At 47.2% G+C, this 14,364-nt stretch overlaps 1 protein-coding gene across 2 annotated transcripts; it reads right to left on the minus strand.

The window, feature by feature from the left end:
* Positions 1-509: 509 nt before the first annotated feature.
* On the minus strand, positions 510-8,033 carry CALHM2 (calcium homeostasis modulator family member 2). Of its 2 annotated transcripts, none has more exons than XM_074295490.1 (3): positions 7,720-8,033; positions 4,986-5,566; positions 510-1,529 (listed from the first exon to the last, which is right to left on the minus strand). In XM_074295490.1, exons 2-3 carry the CDS (start codon positions 5,538-5,540, stop codon positions 1,113-1,115), a joined length of 972 nt encoding a protein of 323 aa, XP_074151591.1. In that variant the 5' UTR covers positions 5,541-5,566; positions 7,720-8,033; the 3' UTR covers positions 510-1,112. The 2 variants fall into 2 exon arrangements, with proteins under 2 accessions (XP_074151591.1, XP_074151592.1); XM_074295491.1 differs by lacking the exon at positions 7,720-8,033 and adding an exon at positions 7,117-7,217.
* Positions 8,034-14,364: the final 6,331 nt, after the last annotated feature.

Below are 14,364 nucleotides of genomic sequence, written 5' to 3' on the forward strand. Positions count from 1 at the left end.
GCAGGATTGGGAGAGAAAGGAAAAGCTATTTTTCAGAGGTCAAAATTAAGGGGAAAAGATGGAGAAAGCCTTGACCCTTCTCCAGGAATGAGGGATGTTTTAAGTTTTAGGAGCTTCAGATATGGGGGGGAAAGAGGACAATTGGGTGTGTCTGCAGTACTGTGGGCTCTGGGAGGGATGGAAGCAGGTGTCTGGAGGTAAATCTAGTGGCAGTTAGCTCCCTGGGTATGGGCTGGGCACATAAGGAGAAGGACTTTAAAGGGCATTATGGCATCAAGTCACCGGCTTGACAGAAGACCAGAGACTTAGATTCTTGTAACCTAGTGGTCATGAACTGCTTTCTCTAGGCCTCAATTTGTTTTTCTACAAAAAGAGGGGATTTTGTGGGTGCTACCATCCCTAAAATTCTATGATTTCTCCCAAGGGCCTATCTTGTACCTGTTTTTGTATCTGGGATCTCTTTACTGTAGTCAAAGCAGCAGGGACTACTCACAACACACACACGTCAATGTCATAGCAAAGTATTTATCAAAAATGTTTAAAAAGAAAGTCAATGGAAGCCCGAGGAAAACTGCTTAGGAGGGATCCCCCAGGTCTTCAAACCTTTTTCTGAAGATGGCCATTCCTGACCAACACGCAGTTAGACACAAGTTAACTGCATTCAACTTCATTCTCACCAGGCGCCCACCAGTAGGCATGGAGTGACTCAGTTTCTGGTGTCCTGGGGTTCAGAAGTTTGTGCAAGTAGCTGTTTTTCTTTGGAAAAGACCAAAACATCCTGTAAAGCTGCTGATCCAGCAGGCTGCAGTGGGACCAGCTTGAGTGCCAGGAGTGTCCTCAGATCGCTGGACTGCCCACCAAAATCTCCCCAAACTTGGGCTGCTTCCACACCTCCCTTTGATGGCCCGTTGGTGATGCTAGTAAAAGTAGTTTGCCTCTGACCCACCCCAGAATCATCTGGGAATCTGCTAACTCCTGGGTATGGGCACGGGACTGTCACCCAAATAGGAGCAGGGAGCAACAGTAAGAAGCAGGAAAACTGGATTTAGTGGGGCAGCTGTGGGCCCCAGATTATAGAAGTCTGTGTGTGGGGGTGGTGGGATGCTGCAGGACTAGGAACCCAGGAAAGCCATCTCTAGGTTGTCCGGCCCAGTCCCGTTGCCCACTATCCCCTGGGCCCACTTGTGTAGCCGGCTGTAGAGCGGGAAGCCCTGGTTTTCACGGTACAGCGAGACGCCAGTGATGGCGTTCCACTGGGGCCTCGGCTGGGTCCCCTCCACAACAAACTCCTCAAGCATCTCCTTGTCATCCTTGTTCAGGGCCACAAAGCCGAAGAAACGGCGCACGTTGTTGGCAGCCAGCACTCGGGAGTGCACCTCCGCCGTTCTCTGGAACAGCTGGGACTCGTTGGCGCGGTACTGGGCCCAGTAGGCCTCTTGGCGGTAGCCCAGCGGGGAGCAGCAGTGCTTCAGACATTTGGTGAGGAAGACCAGGACAGCCACCACACCGATCAGCAGCCACCCGAAAAGCTGGGCAGGAGAGAAGAAGCGGGTGAGCTTTCCCTCCTCCCCACAGAGAGCAGCCAACTCCCCTCCCCACTCTGAGCAAGGGCAGGGGAAAGGAGGGGAGACCAGCCCGGCCAGAGAGAGGGAGTCTAGTCCTGACTTGACAATAAATAATAACTGCACGCCAGCCACTCTGGAGAGCAATTTGGAACTATGCCCAAAGGGCCATAAAACTGCTGGCCCTTTGATCCAGCCAGTCTCCACTAGCCTGCATGCTAAAGAGATCATAAAAAAGGAAAGGGACCCACATGTGCAGGAGTGTCTGTGGCAGCCCTTTGTGTAGTGGCCAGGAACTGGAAACTGAGTGGATGCCCATGGGGAATGGCTGAATAAATTGTGGTATATGAATATTATGGAATATTATTGTTCTGTAAGAAATGATGAGAAGTTGTTCTAGAAGAAATGATTATGGAGTATTGATGAACTGATTTCAAAAAAGTCTGCTAAGACTTGCATGAACTGATGCTGAGTGAAATAAACAGAACTAGAACATCGTACACAGTTACAGCAAGACTATGGGATCAGCTGTGGCAGATTTAGCTCTTCTCAGTCACATAGTGAACCAAGACAATTGTGATACACTGGGATGGAATCAGCATCCCGAGAAAGAGCTGTGGAGAATGAATGCAGATTGAAGCATACTATTTTCACATTTTCCCCCCTTCTTATGGTTTTTTCCCTTTTGTTCTGATTTTCCTCTCACAGCATGACTAATACGGATGGATACAGAGTTGACACGATTGTACATGTATAATCTATATCAGATTGCTCTCTTGAGGAGAGGGAAGGGAGGAAGAAAAAAATCTTACAAAAATGAATGGTGAAAACTATCTTTACATGTAATTGGAAAAAATAAAACACTATAAAAATAAATAGCTGCATTACAATAAAGTCAATTGTCTTCTCTGGATCTATTTGCTCTGTGGAATGAGAATTGGAATAGATGTTCTCTTAAGTCCCTCACAATTTGTAATATGTCATGCTTTCATTTTCTGTCTTCTGCTCAGTCTGCATTTTCTCCTCATCTCTCCATCTCTGCAAGTGTCTGTCCATTTTTCTCCTGAACACCCATTCCTTTCTGTCTCCTTGTGTCTGCCCATTTGTTTTGCCTGTCCTCTTCATCACAGTGAAAGGTAAAAAGGATCTTAGAAGGCCTACCCATTTTACAGATGATTAAGTTGGTGTCTAGACAGGTTAAGTGACGTTACTTTAGAGCCCCCAGCTAGTAAGTATTGGAGGAAGGATTTGAACTCAGATCTTTCAGCATTTAGTACAAGTACCTGGTTTGTAATAAGTGTTCCTGACTCCAAGGCCAGTATTAGGCTGCATCTCCAACTGGTGCTTTTAAAGACCTTTAAGAGAAAATTATGTGCTTCCCACTCCTTGGCTTTGCCAGTTTCCCTTTCTCCTTTCTAATAAGGCTTCTATTTTTTTTTTCCTCATCATCAGTTCATTACCAGATAATGCTTTTTGGGATTCTGTAGCCCAATTTGTGGGTAACTAGATGACACAGTGGATAGAGAGTTGAATGCCAGGCTTGGAATGAGAAAGACTCATCTTCCTGAGTTCAAATCTAGTCAGACACTAACTGGGGGATCCTGGTAAGCCATTTAATCCTGTTTGCCTCAGTTTCCTCATCTATAAAATGAGTGGAAAAGTAAATGGCAAATCACAATAGTGTCTTTGTTAAGAAAACCCCAAAGGGATCACAAAGATTCAGACATGACTGAATTTCTTTCCCAATGCAAGAATCCTCCTCTCTACTGCATCTCTGATTACCTGTGCTCATCAGACCTTTTTGAACACCTCCTGGAATGAGTAGCTCACTACCTAGGAGATAGCCACTTTACACTGTCAGACAACTCTTGATTCTTGCAAAGGTCTTATAGGCTAGGCTGCATTAGGCTGATCACACCCACCGGGGTTAGCCCTTCAGCCTAGTTAAGTCTAGGCTAAGGGTCCATCTGAGCCACAGTCAGAGGTCAGAACATGGACGGAGTCAGAACCAAAAGAGGCATCAAGGAACAGAGATCAGAATGCAGATCTTGGAGTGTGAAAAGGCCTGGATTTAAATTTTGCCTCTGAGACATACCAGCCTCCCCCCACCCCAAGAACATTTCTAAATTTAAGTGGGGAGAGTTCACTATGCTAATAAAATCACAGATCCAATTTTTTATAAAGGAAGATGGACTATGCCCAAAGTGAGTCATGAGATCAAGATGTAATTGAAGAATAGCAATTTTCCATGCTCTTTAAAATTATTGGGAACTTCCAATGGTCTTGTGAATGCAGAGAACCATCTGCACCCAGAGAGAGGACTGTGGGAACTGAGTGTGGATCACAACATAGCATTCTCACTCTTTTTGTCTGTTTGCTGGTGTTCTGTCTTTCTTGTTTTTTTTCCTTTCTGATCTGATTTTTCTTGTGCATCATGATAATTGTGGAAATATGTATAGAATATTGTTTAACATATATCAGATTACTTGCTATGTTGGGGAGGAATGGGGGCAAGGGAGGGAAAAAATTTGGAGCATAAGGGTGAATGTTGAAAATCTATGCATAAAATTAAAAATAAATAAATAAATAAATAAAATTGGAAAAAAAAAATTATTGGGAACCTGAACCATAAACATGGCTTCATTAGCACTGGGTATTACCCACTTCTAACACTGAGAATTCTTATTCTGGGGTTGGAGCAGTCTTTCTGTTCTCTCCTCTTCACCCAAGAGGAGCAAAGCTGGAGCCTTTCCAGTTTTCCTTTCCTACCTTGAGCTGGGGACGGGGAGAGAGGATGGTTTAGGATGTGATCTTTTCTCTCCCACTGCCCTCCCCTCCTTTCTGGAGATTTAATTAGCCAGTTAAACAACTGGTTTACTTATTATTATTTAAATTAAAAACAACTGGTTTGATTTTTATTTCATGTAGGGACCATATAATGACCAGGTCTACAGAGTCTCTTTATTTCGGAGTTTATATCAGAAAAGTTAATAAAAGCATCACTGGGCTGCTAGGTGGCTCAGTGGATAGAGTACCAGCCCTGAAGTCAGGAGGACTTGAGGTCAGACACTTAATACTTAATAGCTGTGTGACCCTGGGCAAGTCACTTAACCCCAATTTCCTCAGCAAAAAATAAATCATATTATCATAGCTCAGAGCCCCCAATTAGAAAAACTGATAAGGGGAGCTCCTGGGCTCCTGCTTGTGACTCCTAAGACTCACACCAATGAAGGACCTCCCCAGTAAAAAAGGCAGGGGGGAGGGGGGGATCAGCAGCCTCTAAGGTTCTTTCTAGCTCTAACCTTGAGCTTTCCTGGGTAAAGACTCTGGTCATCCCTCCAGCAGCATTCCCAAAGGCCGTGAGAGAAGCCATCCTGGAGCCTTTGCCCGCCCACCTCCACGACCCAGGAGATCTTGGCTTACCTGGGACTCATACTTGAGTCTCCGGCTCACCTCCTCCTGGAAGCTGGACAGGTTTGCCGGGGCCTCCCTGCAGGGGAACTTGGCCAGCACCTCGATGGCGTGGTCCTGGGGGAAACCCCCCTTCTCATCTGTCAGCGAGGAGGGGTCCACAAACTCGCTGAGAGCGCAGACGTAGGCCTCTCCTCTGAGCAGAGAGAGGACGGACCAGGTGACGGGGGCCACGGCCGCCCGGCCCAGGATGGAGCTCAGGAGCAGGAAGTTGGGGGCCGCCGAGCAGTTCTTGGCCCGGCGGAGCTGACACTCGGCCACCAGGTTCCAGGTGTGGGTGTTGAGGATGACGCCTATGAGGAAGAGAGCCAGGGCGGGAACCCCAATGGCGGTCAGCCCGTAAATGTAGTTCCTGGTGGGGGAGCAAGGGCAGTGGAAGGCCACCACGGAGAACAGTTCCTGGCTCCCCACCGTGCCCAGAGCCACCAGCCCGTTGAAGATCATCACGTCCTTACTCTTGAAAAAGAGCGACAGGAAGCGGAAATTCTCCACGATCAGGGCGGACATGGTGATGACTGGAGGAGACCGTCAGCCTGCAGAAAGGAAGGGTGAATTCAGGGATTGAAATCCTGGTGGGACTGGGGAAAGGGACCAGATGTACCGGGGCCATGCGATCACCCAGAATGGGTGATCCCGAGCAAGTCACTGCTACTCGACAAGCCTTGATATCACCATCTGTGAAATGGGAGACAACGCTTACCCATATACCAATGTCTTCTTTATATAGAGCTTCAAAAATACGCTCCTCTCCTCACAAAGAACCTGAGAGGCAGGGAGCATGGCAATGGACTCAGAGGTGCTGGGGGTCCTGAGCTCTTGCAGCCTAATAGAGAACACTGCTAATTGAGACCAAGGCCACTTGTGCCTTTCTTTGTATCTCCAGCATTTAGCACAGGGCTGGATACAGAAGGCACTTGCATTCAGGCTGGTGACTGGAAAACACTATTTTAGTGATGGGGTCTCCCAGCCCCTGCTCTCCTTGGGGCAGAACCAGGATGTGAGTTCTCAGAGGCTGAATCCACCGTTCCCTTCTCCTCCCCCCAATATGTGAGCTGGGTAGAATTCTGGAGAGGGAGAAGGAAGGCCACTTCCAATGAATTGTAAAATGAAGGGGACCAGAGTTCTCTCTTCCTGGGATGGGGCTCAGATAATTGGCACCTGGGCAGAGCTGACAAGATTTTCAGTTCTATTTTGAACAAAATGAGCAGCGTCAGTCAGGAGACAGCTTCAGCTTCCTCTCCCCCAGAGGCTGCCTTCCCTGATCCCCATCCAGAACTTGGCCCCATCTCCATCCCAAAATGGGGGAAACACGGCCTCCTGGCTCAGGACAAAGTATCAATGAGAATCTGCTTAGCTCCAGCCCAGTGCTTTACTTCTTAGAACTCTATCTGTAAGTTAAGGCCCCCAAATTGGGGTGAGTGAGGGAATAAAGTAAGGTTTGGGGACGTTTTGTCCTCTGTATAAAGGCTCAGCAATGGGTCCTATTCTGGGGGGATTCCTCGGGCTTTAATGTTTTGTGTGTATGAACATGACAAAAACCAACAAATAAATATCTCAACACACAAAGAACAAGAAGGGACCATAGATTGCACAAGGAACGAAATTTCTGCAAAAATCTACAGAGCTTTGGTACATATAGCCTTAAATAAATACACCTTTATTTATTGCATTTAATTAGGTAGCATCAAAATTGCTCTACATTCCTTTTAAAACTTCATTCTGTTTTATTCTATGAATTTAAAAACATTTCGTTGATGATCTTTTGGGAAGTCACATCCATCGGTACCCACTAAACTATTCCCCCATAGATGTCAGTGTTTGGAGTAAATATACTGTCTAACAAACTGTAAGCTTTAGGCTCGGGCTGCAGGAACTCCTGAGGCTGTAAGTGTTCATGACACCTTCCTCCGGTCCGGTGGTCTGGGGGGTAGGAAGAGGCTCTTCCTCAGGTTCTGTAAAGCCCAGGGAGAACGGATTTGTGCTTCCTAGAAGACAGAAGTGCCAGGGGCCCGAGGGGAGGCAGTGCTGTGGGTACAAAGCACTCCCACCCACACTCATCCCACTTCTGGACACCCACACCTACCTCCCCGAGGGAAGCCCTTCAATTTTGGGGACGAGAACAACCATAACAAAAAAAGATGCGGATTCACAGGCTCCTTCGGGGCTCCCTTACATGCCCTCCGCGCTCCCCGTCCCCAGTGCAGTCCAGCGCCACAGACAAGGCGATCCTGGCCTTCAGAGGCCCTCTCTCTGAAAAGGAGTTTCTGGCTCTGTGAGAGGGGCGGGGGAGGATAATGGGCCACAGACATCAGAGGATTCCTACTCCCCTTCCCCCAGCCCCATTTGGCTCCTGCCCCTCTCCAGGCCAGCAGAGCCTCTGGCCCTCTCTCTGGGGAGGCTCAGTTTCACCCGGACAGGGTGCAGACCATCTGACAAATGGAGCTGGACAAGCGCTAGCCCTCGGGCAGGGAGGGACCGGGACAAGGACCACATGCGTCCCCTCGGTGGGGAGGGGCCAGGGAGGTTCTCTCCGGGGTCGAGAAGCGTCTTTTGGGGGTCTGGACCTTTTCTTCATGCCCTGGCCGGCCCACTCCTCCCCCTTTGTCCCCTCCTGGCCGCCGGTGCCCCAGTCTTTCCCAGTGGTCATCAGTCCCCCCACCCTCGCTGGATGGGCTCGGTCACTCACCTGGAGTCTGGGTGAGTCGGGTACCAGCGGGCAGGGCGCAGACTGGGCAGCGGGCGCGGGTGGGCAGCCACCACGCCCGGCGGCCTGCCCGCGCTCAGCAGTCGCTTCCTCCGCCTCTTCGCAGGCTCTGTTTAGGAGTTTTGATTTGCAGGGCCGGGGCTGGCTCAGGGTGGAGGAGGAAAGTCGCGGAGACCCTGCAGGACTTTGGGGAAGTGCCGGCGAGGCTTAGAGAAAGTTTAAACCCGAAAGAAATAAATAAAGAATGAAAAAGCGCGTGTGCGCGTCAGAGTGGAAAAACAGCTTCCCCAGCGTCTGCAGGGGAGGGGAAGAAGGGGGAGGGGGGAGGGAGAAAAAGGGTGGGAGAAGGGGGAGGAGGCGCCCGCCCGCCGGCCCTCCCGGGTCCGCGGTGCAGCTCCGCCCTCCGACCCAGCGAGGGCTAACCCGGGCCCGGCGCTCTAAGAGCCGGCTGGTCCGCTCTCAGTAACTCCGATCTTCTTCTGGCTTTGGGACCGGGGAGAGGAACCGAGATCAGGGAGCCAGGGTCCTCTTGGACAAAGGGTGTGAGCCTGGACACCCACCTAGGGGACTCCAGGGGTCTCCCCAGGATTAGGAGTTGGGGAGGTCAAAGAAAGGGAGGCGAGAACCTGAGCCTATTGGGTCTTCGGGGAGATCTGGTCCAGGTGCTTCCAGATCAGTCCCATCAACATTTATTAAACTCCTTTTATTTGCAGGGCACCGGGCTAGAAGCTGAAGAAGAAAGGGCGGAACCAATCAGGTCCCTTCCCTTCTGCGGGGAGATAGAATTGGCGCACTTGTAAGTAAATGCAAAGCACATACCGACTCGTTTCTTTTTTTCTTTTTTCTTTTATTATTAAATTTTTATTGGTGGTTTTTATTTTTACGTCACCTAAATTTTCTAATATTTATTTCTTCCAATCTGCTCTTTTTACATATCCATCCCTTATGACCATTTTTTTTTTTTAAAGGAAAAAAGCCCTACAAAAGTAACCAACACTTTCAGCCGAGTGATTTTTATATCAGCTTCACACCCATAGTTCTCCCTTCAGGGGAAAAAAAGCGGGGGGAGGGATTTGTATTCTCATAACTATTGCTTGGAGACAAATCTGTACCCCTGCTACCGGAGCTTTCTGAGGGTTAGAGTAAACTTGGACGTTCCTTTTTTTAACCCTACCTCCCTGGCTGGGCAGGGGAGGCCCCTAATTTCTCATTTGTTCAGTCTTCTGATGTCTTACTCTGCATTTTAATCTACCATGACCCTCTCCTTGCCAATTCTCCCTTAGGGTCATCGAAATCCACCCTTCAAAAAGCCTCAGGCTCCAGGCTACGTCTCCAGTCTTATTTCCTATTGCATGTTTTTCACACTCACTTTTCAGCTAAACGAACCTATTTGTTGTTCCCCCAGATTTTCAGTCCATCTCCTGCCACCATGTTTTTGCAACAGTTCCTAATGCACTCCTTCCTAATCTCAATTTAGGAGTGAAGAAGGATAGAGACCAGAGCTGGAAACTGTCCGGCTGCCCCTTCCTGCCCAGCTGATCTAACTGACCAACAGCTGCACTTCTCTGGGGGATTGGGCCTTAGGAAGGCATTTCACCACATTCCCCTTACTTTCAGTTAGCAGTCTGACTATGTGGGGGGGAGGGGGAGAACAGCACAGAGGGGTGAGGAGATTATCCTGTGGATTCTGCATGGGAAGAACTGCAGTCTCTCAGAGATAAGGGAAATCCAGACCCCCTCCCCAAATAAATAAATAAGCCTCAGAGCCTCAGAGGAAGTCAACTGTTGCTGAAATGGGAGAAACAGTAGCGAGCTGGGATACAATCCAAGCAAAATAGAAGTGACTTTGGGGTTGTCTGTTCTTTTGGACCCTGGGGCTCTGCTGAAAGATTGGTCAGTCCACATCCCTGTTCTCCCCGCACCAAAGGGCCACTTGCTTTTCCATCTTCTGCTTCTTCAGGCTCTTCTCCTTGTGTCTGAAATGTGCTCCATGTGCCACACCCACCTCTGTTCCAAAAGCTTGGTAAAATCCATCATTTTTGTAAGCCACGGGGTCAAATGCCAGACTCAGGAAGCCTTCCTTTATGTCCTCTCCTCCAAGTGGGTATGGTTTATTTATCCTCCGAGCTAAAGCAGCTAGTCAGGGATTCATAACATTCAGTTCTGTATCATTTGTGTACAGAAGAGGCAGCATGGGAGTGGTTAGAAACACTGGGCTTGGAGTCAGGAAACCCTAGGTTTGGACCCTGTGTCCAATATCCACTAAACTGTGTGATTCTAGGCAAGGTACTTAACCTCTCTGACCTCTAACCTCCTTAAATATAAGACTCATTGTCTTATGAATCTAAACAGCTCACTGTTTAATCCCTTAATCAGAAGGGAAGCAAAAAATGTGAAATACAAAATCTCCCCCTAAGGGGATGAATGAAACAGGTCCATAAATCTATGATCTTAGATTTTGTGTTTATTATCAAAACTACACTTGTTGCTAAGCTTATCAAGTTTATCTAGGACTGTTTTGTTTGCCCATATTCCACAGTGCAAAGCACTTCAATTTACCTGTAGCAGACAGCCAATCATTTTTTACTGAGGGATCTTGTAGTTAGGAGAAGGTGACAGGGGAAAGAGGAAAGCTGAGGAGATAAAGGGAGGAAAGAAGAATGGAAGAAGGAATCTGGCAGGAAGAATTTACTCTACCTTTAATGTCCTGACCACACATACACCTCCCAGCTTGGGTTTTTTGGGGGGAACGTAGCAGGGAGAGAATTACCATTTTGTTTCTTGAGGAAGGATTTTTGGGCCTCTTCTACAGGCCACACCCTGGCAGACCTGATGCTTCCCCCTCCCTCTTCCCCCTGCTTTCCTGTGACTCATTCTTGCCCCTTTGGCAGCTAGAAGTCAAACTTAGCTCAGCTGGAGTGAGGAGTGAGGGTTTGTTTTGCAGCTGTGGTCAGACACATGTCTAGGCTGGAGGCTGACATCTTACTGTTCCCAGGCCCTGAGATACCACAGTGCAGCCCCCAGACCCTCAGCCCACCCCCAAGTACCCACATGGGAAGGGAGTGTCTCTCACAGCCAAAGTTCTGGGCAGAGTCCGCATCAAACTTTCCAGAATTTTAGGACTGAAGGAGACTTGGAGACCATCTACTCCAACTCATTCCAGAACCAGCGTCTTCAGCATCATCCCGGATAAAGGATGGTCCAGCTTTGCTCCACTGGCTCCTAGGAGGGGCAGCTCCTTTCACTTTTATTGTTCAATCTCTGTGACCCCACTTGGAGATTTCTTAACAAAGATACTAGAGCAGTTTGCCTTTTTCTTCTCTATCTCATTTACATGAGGAAACTGAGGCAGAGTTAAGTAACTTGCCCAGGTCACACAGTATCTGAGGCCACATGTGAACTCAGGTCTTCCTGTCTCCATGCCCAGGGCTCTATTCCCTGAGCCAGCTGCTCTCCATTCTACTTTGAGAATTCCCTAATTGTAAATGGGGAAACCACTCTACGATCTTTGCCAAGAAAATCCCAAATGGGGTCACAAAAAGCCACTCAGGACTGAAACATTTCGACAATTATAAGAAAAACTTTCTTCAGATCAAGTCTGAATCTGTTATTTTGCCATTTCTGGTTATTGCTTTTAATTCTGTCCTGAGAGCCACAACAAATCTAATCTGTTTTTCATTGAATGGATTTGATGGCATTTATTAAATAAATGCTTCTTGTATGCAAAGCTCTATGCCAAGTGCTAGGGATTCAGATAGAAAAAGGATTTTACTTTCTAGAGTGAGACCTAATACCCAGAGGAGGTTTCCTTTTTACAAGTCAGTTGGGAAAGTCCAATGGTCCTTAGGGTTCAGCGACAAGACAAATAATAACGTCTCAGCTTTAGTGTTATTTCCGGTCATAACATATAGCAGTGTCTGGTGTTGAACTATTCAGTGAGGCCAAGGACTTTGGCATGGACCACAGGTCTTTTGTACTTGAAGCTGCAGAAGACGCAGGGACTGCATCACCAAGTTATGTCTGACTTCTCCCAATTTCAGGGACTTGGCTGGAGCGGAAAGGGCTTTGCTCTTCTGGGAGATCTTGGATTTAACTGCCCGTTAATGGCAGCCCATCAAGCTGCAGAGTCAAAGGAATTACTGAATGAAGGACCTTCAAAATCTTATAGGTATCTTTCCATTTCCTTTCTAGGATTCTCTGCTCTAGGGTAACCATCTCAGTCCATCCTTCAGTCAGTTCTCATTGGTACAAATTCCTTCCCTATCTTGGTGATCCTCATCTGGATGCTTTCTAGTTTATCAATATCCTCCCTAAAATATGACTTCCAGAACTGAATACTGTAGCACTACAGTTTTGGTTGGATCCACAGCAGAATCTTGTGGCCACTAATGGAATTAGTCCTGCGTGTAATGTAAGATCAAATTAGCTTTCTAATCAATAATGTCGATCCATATCAAGCTTGCAGGCCACTAAGACCATCCCCAACTCTACACCTTCATTCTTCTGGCCAGGCAAATTCAATTGAAGTGGGGGTGTTGACCAGAGGACAGCCCACTTCAGTTACTTATATCTATGTGCCTTAAGTACTGGGTTCAAATCTTGCTTCAGATCTGTACTTCACCCTGGGTGAAGCATGTGCCTCATCTTCCTCATCTGTAGAATGGAGTGGGTGGGTGGGTAGGAGTTTGTATTCAATGTCCTTAAGTTCTTTTTAGCTCCAACTCTGTGATACAGAACCTATTTCATAGGCTTCCTCCTAGGGGAGATGTTAACTTTAACATTTTTAGCACCAGTTTTGATTAAGGGATTAAATACTAAGCCATTTCTACTGGAGAAGGGTCCCAATGGTGTTTGGTTTTTAAATCCTAATCCCTCCTGCTACCTGAATTTTCCCAGGATTCTAGTTATGACTTTGCCTCTTCCCATTTTCTGCCCTTTTGGGAGGATAGGCTGAAGACTTAAGAAATGACATTGTAGGATCCCAAAGCTTGGGATGATAAATAAATTCACTCAGAACCTAGTTATTCTGTTCTAGATATAGTTAGTAGGCCTTAGTAAATGTTCGTTTAAATAAACAATTTATTAACTTTCCTGAAATTTGAGGACTGAATGTGTGCTCTCTCTCTCAGAGATAGTCCCTTCTTAAATTAGGATTATAGAGAAGGCAATTCTCACTCATAAAGGCATTGTTACACTTTTGATATTTTATAGAAGAAATATTTTATAAGATATATATTTTAAGACGTAGGCTTTTACCTCCCTTTGTACTCCTATATGACTCCCAATAGTTTCCACTACTAGATAAGTAAAGTAGTATCCTTCTAGATAGGAGGGTTGCCATAAAGATCCCTTACTCTATCTTTCAGTTCCTAAAGGCACAGTCTCACAAATAGGTCACTCTTTGAAAGCTGCCATAGTGCTTGTGCTGGCCCATGATGATGGGTGACATCAAGCTAGGTGTTGTCCAATGTTGAGCAGGTGAGGATCAAAGGAGGTGATATTTCTCTTACTTGAGCTCCTGCAGTCAGAGAATGGAAATAGCCCGGGACTGTAGATCACTTCCAAAACTCAGAGTGACCCAAGCTCAGGTAGTGGTTATAATTAAATTGAGAGGCCTTATCTCAAAATCCTTAAGCCTGAAGAATTCCAGAGGTTCCCAGAGCTTATGGGGGATATTGCTTCATCATTCCAAGTCTCAGTTTCCCTGTCTGTAAAACACAGAGGCCTTCCAGATCTTCATCTCCAAAGGTAGGCAGCAAGAAGTGTTGAGAAATATACAACAAACTCCCTGAACTCGAGAGGAGGAGAAAAGTTTTTCCCCAAAGCCACAAAATTATCATTATGAACATTATCACAGATACTGTGCAGGTCGCCGGGCCTGGAGCAGAATTTTCGGTCTTCAGATGCTGCTTTTGATAGCACGACCTCACACAGGAGGCAAGGGCTAGAATGAAAGCTCCTCATTGTATCTTTCTTCAGCTCAAAAGACAAATCTCAGTTCTTGTGACTTTTCACTTATAGGCAAGTGATTGATATTCCCAAGAAATGTTCCTGGAATATTAGACCCAGTTACCCAGTTCTAGCTGAGAAGAGACAAGGGCTAAAGCCCCCTGTTTGGAAAGGGACTTTGGAGAGAGGCTGGGATGAACAAAAGTCTATCCCTATCTTCCCCCAATCACTCACGCTCTGATCTATTCTGATTAACACTGCTAGTTGTAGCTCTCTAAGAACAGCAAATTTCTGGGGTAGCTAGGTGGTGCAGTGGATAGAGCACCAACCCTGAAAGTCACTTAACCCTAGCCTCAGGGAAAAAAGAAAGAAAAGAACGGTGATGCCGGCTTCTCTCTCTCAGCTCCCACATCAGAAATTCCTCCTTTTTTGGAGGAGGGGACCTGGAGCATTCAGACCCCTAGCCGATAGGACTAATCACTTGCACTCTGGGAGCTTATTTTCCCCATCTGCAGGAATCCCCAGCAATGCTTTTCAATCTTTGCTGCCCTGATCTCAAGAGACCCACTGGCCTCTGGTGGGTAGCATGGGAGGCTGATGGACGTCTGCCCTATTTCATAAAGCCGGCACTGAGCCTGCAGACCTGTAGCTTATCTCTGGAGCCACGGCCTTGATCCC

Source organism: Sminthopsis crassicaudata, chromosome 2, assembly GCF_048593235.1.
Source record: "Sminthopsis crassicaudata isolate SCR6 chromosome 2, ASM4859323v1, whole genome shotgun sequence".
Lineage (NCBI taxonomy): Eukaryota > Metazoa > Chordata > Mammalia > Dasyuromorphia > Dasyuridae > Sminthopsis > Sminthopsis crassicaudata.